At 43.2% G+C, this 8,234-nt stretch overlaps 1 protein-coding gene across 1 annotated transcript; it reads left to right on the forward strand.

The window, feature by feature from the left end:
- Positions 1–1,661: 1,661 nt before the first annotated feature.
- Positions 1,662–5,565, forward strand: LOC136440862 (neuronal acetylcholine receptor subunit alpha-10-like). Its single transcript, XM_066437007.1, has 8 exons — positions 1,662–1,795; positions 1,993–2,132; positions 2,411–2,455; positions 2,694–2,803; positions 3,174–3,312; positions 3,857–3,994; positions 4,477–4,738; positions 4,875–5,565. The coding sequence occupies exons 1-8, from the start codon at positions 1,744–1,746 to the stop codon at positions 5,393–5,395; spliced, it is 1,407 nt and encodes a 468-aa protein (XP_066293104.1). The 5' UTR covers positions 1,662–1,743; the 3' UTR covers positions 5,396–5,565.
- The last annotated feature ends 2,669 nt before the right edge of the window (positions 5,566–8,234 follow it).

Genomic DNA, 8,234 nt, shown 5'->3' on the forward strand with positions numbered 1-8,234 from the left:
TAATCCTGACGTGTTAGGTTGGTGTCAACCATTGAAGAATTCGTAAATTGAATTAAATCCTGTCGTGGATGAAAGTGTTGTAAGCCTGACAAGTTGTCAAAACTAATCCTTAGCTTAACTCATAAGCTAATCATGTTTATGAATAAACAAGGATTTTTTAAACCTGGGTGAACATTTTGTTCCACATTTCCAAACATGATGATGTTGGTCAGGCCAGTAATTTGTCGTATACGTAAAATTAAAATGCTCTATTACACGGTGTTTCGATGTTTGTCCCAATGGGCTGTGGCTTAGCCTCTACCAGGCCCCGCGGGATGGCTGGAAAAATAGTAGAAATTGGCCTAATAGAGTGAATAGTATGCCAAGGGAGTTGGCTACAGAGAGAGGGTCCACTATGCCATCCTAGCAAACTGTACCCCTATAGCAGACTCCTCTTGCATGTTTTTTGACCAGTTTCTACTCTTTCCAGCCGCCTCTGGAGCCTGGTAGGCTACTGTGGCTAACTAGGAATGAAGACGTTTACAGATCAGGTGCTCAATGAGCCGTGAAGTTTACACAATACACTTTCGGTAACATGGCACGCCTCGGTGGATCTGAATCGGCGGCTTGGTCGAAAGGTTTGAGGAGTGACGAAGGAACAGACTGAAGATGCCAGAACAGAGAACTCAAATAAACACCCAAAAAGTTTTCTGACACCGTCTTTGGACTAAAATCTTAAGATTTGTGGGGCCCTTATCTTTTAAAAAGGGAGGTGGCTTCTTGACCAACCCAAGGCGACACACAGATATGCTTACAAGTGTAAACATCACGCGACGAGAAAGGGTATTTGTCTCGCATTAGTGTCACTGTACGGGGAGAAAAGCGTACTGTTGATTTTAGGATATCACGTGAATTTATTCTTTACAGTTGTTGGTTTGATTGTCACAGCAAACAAAAACAATGATGTAAGCCATACAGTTATATAAACAGTATCATGTAGTGAATGGGGGTATTAAGCCATCGGCCGTATGCAGTCAGTTGTTTCTTGGCTAGACTGCGTCCGATTTTGAACCGTACTTACGTGCGATTACAGGTCTTCAATGGCCCAAAAGCATGGTCACAAATGACACTTTATACAAAATCTGCAACACAACACCCCTGTCCGTAAAAGTCGAACAACTCAGGTGGTCACAAGACACACCTGCACAAAAGCCTTGGATTTTTCAATATTAGGTTCCAACAGATACAAAGGATGCAAAGGAAGACACTGTGTCAACCTACTCAGCATGTTGAAGGGAGATCTGGCTCCCCTACCACAGAAAAGAAAGTCAGGGGCTAAGGGACCTTGCAAGATGCAAGACGCAGTGGAGGAAGATGAAGAAAGACTGGATACAGCTGCAGGAGGACGTTTCCACGACTACAGATGCAGAGACCAGTGGATGATGATGATGATGTATTCCCTTACCACAACACAGATAAGCAATAGATTGGAAATAAATTTTGAAGATAGAATTAACTTGGGAAAAGACATCACTTATCATGATAATGTGAATTTATTGAGAGAAAAAAAAACAGAGGAGTCTGAAGCGATGTGGGGAAAAGTGACGTAAAACAGACTAATTTGTTGTAACTGCCCCCATGTAATCTGAGTACGAACCGCACTTACGTAGCCCCGCGGGAGCCCTCTAGCTCCACAATTTAGTGACGTCGCGCGCGGGGACGGTGACCAGACCACACTTGGAGTGTCCAACACAACTATCCAACATGAGGACCAGTGTGATCATACTTGCTCTGGTAACGCTGATAATTGTGCCAGGTAAGTTTTGGGAATTAGTCTTTAAATTAGTCTTCTTATTTACTTTTTTTACACATCTTCTTATGCACTTGTGTAGTGTAAAAGATTTGCCAGTCAACCAAGATACACTCTTCGTTTAAACTATACATAAAACTGTTTCTGAAGAAACCATTGTACAAATTGATAAGCATTTTCGTCTGCCTATGCGATGTTCCCAGAAATACGGTGTCAACAAGTTGGCGAGGCCCTGAAGACCCATTTGCTGACAAACTATAACAAGTACCTCCGGCCGGTGACCAACGAAACCCAGACGATTGACGTGACCTTTGGCGTAGCACTGCGACAAATCATCGACTTGGTGAGTATATAGCATGTACATTAACAAGGCTGTGGTGTTGAACGACAAGGACTTCACAAGGATTTTCAAATGAAGAGATGAAATGCAATAAGCCTTTAGAAGTTCATCTCACAATGAGTGGATCAAAAGTTGATATGAATTCATGTTTTCGCAAGGGTTACAAAGTCGTACTGTGCTGCTGGACAAAAAGACAATGCTTTGCACTAGCTTTTCGAGCGCAACCTAGAATTGTCAAAGTACAGTAGCTGATGATCATCTCTCTCTGTCTATCCGTGCAGAAAGAGAAAGAGCAGACGTTCCGAATCAACATCTGGCTACGATTGGTATGTATCATTTTACTACACAGTATTCTAGCTTGTCTGAAACGTCTTCCTTCTAGGGAAAGTGTAACGAAAAAAAATGTGTAACTGCGAATAGTTTGCGAATGTTTTCTTGTCTTTCTTGATAAAAAAAAAATCAGTCTAGTACAACAATACCCTGCATTCTCCGCATTAATCTTCAATCAAGTTTGATCTTGGAGTATTTCCGACTTACTCGTAAGTTTTATCCATATTTTGGCAGTTCTGGACAGACTACATGCTGGCGTGGAACGCTTCCGACTGGGGAGGTGTGTCTTCAGTGACCGTACACTCCTCCGAGATCTGGCGACCGGACATATTCCTCTACAACAAGTGCGTCTTCCCATATAAACATTACCATACACGTTTAGAATGTGGTGACATAGCATAATTTTGTCTAATCCAAACAGTGTAGCCGTTACCATTCCAGAAATCCGACTACCAGTGCCCTTGTGTTTATCTTTGTTCATTTGTTGTTTGAAGGTTTGTTGCCTGACTCCGTTCAGTACTTATGTTGCATGTGAAGATCACACTCTAGGTTGTGTTGCTACTCGATGAAGTTATTTATACCTGTTCCCTTCATCACTTCCATCGGTTTTGGGTGGACACTGGAAGACAAACCAGCAGATTGAATATAGTTAGAGAAGATCGTATGTAAGCGACGTGTTGCTGATACTGTGTACATACTGTGTCCATCCTACAGTATTGGTGATTCCTACGGCAATGTGGACGCGATCACCAGCATTATCATCTCCAGCACCGGGGCAGTTTCCTACTATCAACCTGCCATCTTTGAAAGCGCCTGCCGGGTTAATGTCGGGAGCTTTCCGTTTGACACCCAGGTAAGAATTTTGCACAACTTGCACAGTTTGTGATTTACATGTTGGACTACATCATGCCTTGTGTTCTAATGCTATAGTTGAATAAATGCACTTTGGACATTTCCGTGCCTCCGAAAGCTTCGTGCCCTCTTGTTACGATGACTGTGGTATAAGACCGTCTCCCCGTTCCCCAATGATCATGTTACAATACACATAGTCTTTGTTTAGCTAGTGTTATGTGTCAACAAAAGTAAGGTCTGAATGGAAATGTATATGTTGCCATTGTGGATGAGCGTGCCATAGGTAGGTACGGAGTGGTACAACTAAGAGAGCGGGGCGCAGTGCGCATGTTCGACTTTTCGATATCATTATAAGGAAATATACTCTGACGTCAGGCTTGCAATCATAGATCTAACAGTCTACAACGCTTTGCGTAAAATCCAGGAAGGAGGAATTTTGAATTTTGTAGAAACGACGAGACTACTAGATAGTTTTAGCACATGGTGCTGATGACAAATTTCTATGACCTGTTTACCATGGCTGATTATTACATCTTGTCCATCAGGAATGTGAGTTGGAGTTCGGGTCGTGGATTTACACCGGCAATGCTGTGGATTTCCACAACAATGCCAACGATACCGACCAGGCTAGTTACATCGAAAATGAGGAGTTTGTACTCAAAAGCGCCCCGCTGTCAAGAAGGGTAAGACTGGGTGGACTATACGTTTTCTCTACGTCTACATACAAAGATATTGATGTCAAATCTCCAAATCTCCAAGATGCTTCTGTTGCTTTGCATATTGCTGCACAGGTGCACATTTTGAGATCGTCTTAGCGGATTACTGTTTCAACAATCACGAATTATTATCTTCGAATATGTGTAGCTTCATCTGATACAGTGAAAATATTGAATCCTCCTCCCTACCTGGTTTACTGCGTTCCTGTCCCCTTATCCTCACCCATTCGACCGTAGTAGAAAGTCATTCTAGAAGTTAACAAGGCGTTGTTTTCTATCATGTCTTAAGGTAGTTAGTTGTTCCCACGCTAAATATGTAAACAGCCTTTCAAATATATAGAGACGGATCATGATTCCCTGCACTATGTTATTGTAGGGCGCTTTCTGTAGAACCTTATACACTTTTTAACCAAGCTACTTTCTTTTTAATTCCTCGATCGATCCACCAGGTTGGTTACTACGCCTGCTGCCCCGAGCCGTATCCTACAATGGTCATCAACTTCTACTTGGAAAGGCGGTCCTTCTTCTACATCTTTAACATGGTTCTGCCGTGCATAATCCTGATGGCACTGAACTGGTTCGGGTTCTACATCCCCCCGGACAGCGGGGAGCGGCTGGGCTTCTTCATGACCATCCTGCTGGCTCTCGTCGTCTTTCTGCAGGTCCTTTCAGACATCTTGCCCAGAACATCACAAACCACTCCGCTCCTCGGTGAGTGTCGTACATCTGATCGTTTTTATGTTTTAGTTTAGATGTGATGCCACCTATACAACACTGCTCCGTACGTATCGTGATATGATTTTGTTAACGCCACATTCAAGAACCCTATAATTGCGTCCGTCCACAGGGGTGTTCTTCGCTGCCACAATCGGACTGGTCGGCTTCTCGTGCCTGGTCTCCATCGTCATCATCAGGTTGTCCTGCAACAGCCCGCCGACCCGCCCCGTGCCCCGCTGGATGCGTGTGGTCCTGCTGCACGGCATGGCTCGACTCTTCTGCATGACCAACATCTACAATGAAGACAACTCCAACAAAGTCACCCCCACCGGCGGAGTGGAAGCGGACGACCTTGTCATCGAGAGGGTGGTTAGCAATGGCCACGTCATCAACGGAGATGTGGACACCCCTTACACCAGGACCACCAACGGGCGGCGTGAGGCGGGCAACGACCAGTCAGTCCTGACCGTCCTACGCGGGCTCGCCGCTCAAGTCACCAAACACTTCAAGACTCTCGGAGAGAAGGCCGACGAGGAAGGGTTCCAGGACGACTGGAAGATGGTGGCTCTCGTTCTGGACCGGTTCTTCCTCTGGGTTGTGGGGGCAGCAACCATTGCCGTCATAGTGTGTCTGTTCTTTGTCAGATACTGATCCGTCCGTAAAACCTCAAAAGAGAGATAGAACTCCAATGACCATTCTAAGCATTTATGGGACCTTTTTATTGCCTTTTATTACTTTTTAGGCACAATGGCAACGCTATTGATGCACAGGTCAGAATACAATGTACTTTGCCACGCTGCTACAGGGTCGGTTTGTTGGTCCTCGGCCTTATGCTAGGGTCACATTTCCAAGCCGGGGCCCGTCCGGGCAGTTTGTCGGAACGATAAGTACGACATTTTTGACAACAAAAGACATAAACGTAAAAATTGTTATTCATGAGCATGATTTGTGTATATTTCTTGATATGAATTTTTATTTTACGTTCCCGCAAACAGCCCGGCCGGGCCCCGGTTTGGAAATGTGACCCTGGCATTAGTCTTTGGTCAACTCTTGGCTTAGAATGTTCATTTGAAGTATCATTGACTGAGGAAAATCAGTAGGGAAACCCCTGTTAAGGGGTAACGTACCATGAACACGCTACTATGTCTGGAAAGCTAGCAGATACACAACATGTAACATGTCTAGTCGCTCGGTAAGAGCATTGTGACGCTCACGTACGTTCTTGATGGTTGATGTGCCGTTGTATGCAGTGTACTTTGCTATGAATGGGTGAAATAGTTGTATGTTTGTGTGTGTGTGTGATTTGCCTTATTTCTTTTTATTGTGAACCCTGGAAGATTAGCCGTTGGCTAAAGGGCATCCCAATAAAGGAATAAAGGGTCACAGAGGGGTTGTAGATTTTGTTAAAAATCTAAAAACAAACACTGTGACAATGGACTGGCCCATTCAGGAGTGTTCTTCCAGCATGAATACAGATATGAAGGTGTAAATTATTGTTTTTGTGAATTATTTGATATCTTGTTATGCCCAAACGATGTGAACAAGTTGGTCGAGTTGTGTGAAATGTGAGGTAAGGTAGACTAGTTCGACTGCTTACATGTGAATACTAGTAAGCTATCGTTTTGTTCCCCAACTACAACGTACGGTAACTATCACTGGGTAACTATAGAACCACCCTCAACAGTTCTAAGAGTTTGTGTATTCTACTACACGCTACATGCAACAGCAATAAAATAAGTGTTGTGATTGTGATCTGTCAAAAGTTCTGGGCTAGGTAAAGTGACACGGACACCGATTACAGTGATCCACGCTTAGTTGTTAGCTTCGGGTAAACCGCGTGTGTTTTCTGTTGGTGTTATGTAAATACCAATTATGAATAAAAGGTTTGTTATGTACTTTTCGTTTGTATCTTTGAATGCTTGCTATCTATGTGAACTACTTCTCCTACTTTACTCTCAATTCTAATATCAAGAGAAGTAACCATTGGATACTATGAAGTATTTAAGATATTACTTTGTAGTCTTTCTTTGATTTATCAAGGAGGTTAGATACACAAGGTGTATTAAAGGACAGAACAAGGATTGGCCTTCTTTCAGGGAAGTGCGTTTTAACAACATCTAATTGCTTCCAATTTGCATTACGCGCGCTGGCGTGGGTTTGTTCACGGTCAGTTTTTAAGTGGCACGCCGAGGAGATGATCTATCATTGCCCTTCTCGCTAAGTGTTGACCTCCAAGGTATGGCGTAATGATGCCGTAATGGCGTAGTCACGCCCATCATAACTAGTCTGACCTTGTAATTAATTCAAATCCTACCCTGAAGGCGCAATTATGTGTCTGTCTATTGTCTCTGATGAATTCAGCCTTGGCAGGCAGCTATTCAGTAGAGTTTGGATCTAACAAGGCAAACTTGTTGAAACTTCCCAAGTCGGCACCACCCGTATAGTTCGTGTAACGCAAACTCAGGTTGATGGCTATTTTCTCTACCCAAGCGAACGGAAAGATAATAAGGCTGGACTCCAGGCTAATTATGCCCCCGGCCGCCCGTCTATTCAATAATCCCCATTCCAAGAAGGGGGCCTCCTGAGTTATTACATCTTTCCTACGTAAGTAGGAACGGTAGCAGGACAGTTCGGCCCATGGTCAGTTCGGCCCCGACGTTTCGGCCCCAGGCCGAAGACGTTTCGGCCCCAGGCCAAAGACGGTTCGGCCCCGGGCCAAAGACGGTTCGGCCCATTTAGTTATTATGTGTATCACCGTACTATGCAAGGTAAATCTATGTGAAACAATTGAACTTTAAGACATTAAACACATAGAACATTACGTCTTAAAACATAGCAAACCCACCTGTGTAACACCTGAAACAGAAAACCCTCTGTCATGTAGCATGTTCCAGAATCCACTGACCGCCGGCGCATTGACAATCAAGATCATTCTCAGTAGAGACCGCGTTTCTTTTGTCAGACAACTTCAACTTGTAGTTTGTACTTGTTGTTTGGCTGAAACGCGCATCGGTAATCAACCTGATTTTCAATCAGAGACCGCGTCGCTTTGTCAGACAACGTTTTTTTGTAAGTTACAATGTACGTAACTGTAATTTTTGTAACTTTACTGTAACTTTATTTTAATTGTTTTCTATTTCTAGTTTGTATCGAGTATTGTATTCTGGGTCTGGTTACTTAGTTGTTTCAGTAATAGATATTTTTACTTTAGACAGTTTAATCGTTCAGTTTAATGATTCAAAGAACGTGATAGTGAAAAGGTGGTAGTTGTATTTTATATCAATAGTTCCGTTTGTCAATAATCAGTCAAAATTTGCGATGGGCTGTGGGCTAGAAATGATTCAAAGAACATGAACGTGTTAGTGAAAAGGTGTTTGTTGTATGTTATATCAATAGTCCCGTTTGTCAATAAATAGTCAAAATTTGCGATGGGCTGTGAGCTAGTTAATCTTAAGTTAGAAATGATTCAAAGAACATGAATGTGTTAGTG

This window comes from Branchiostoma lanceolatum, chromosome 8 (genome assembly GCF_035083965.1).
Source record: "Branchiostoma lanceolatum isolate klBraLanc5 chromosome 8, klBraLanc5.hap2, whole genome shotgun sequence".
In the NCBI taxonomy this organism is placed as follows: Eukaryota; Metazoa; Chordata; class Leptocardii; order Amphioxiformes; family Branchiostomatidae; genus Branchiostoma; species Branchiostoma lanceolatum.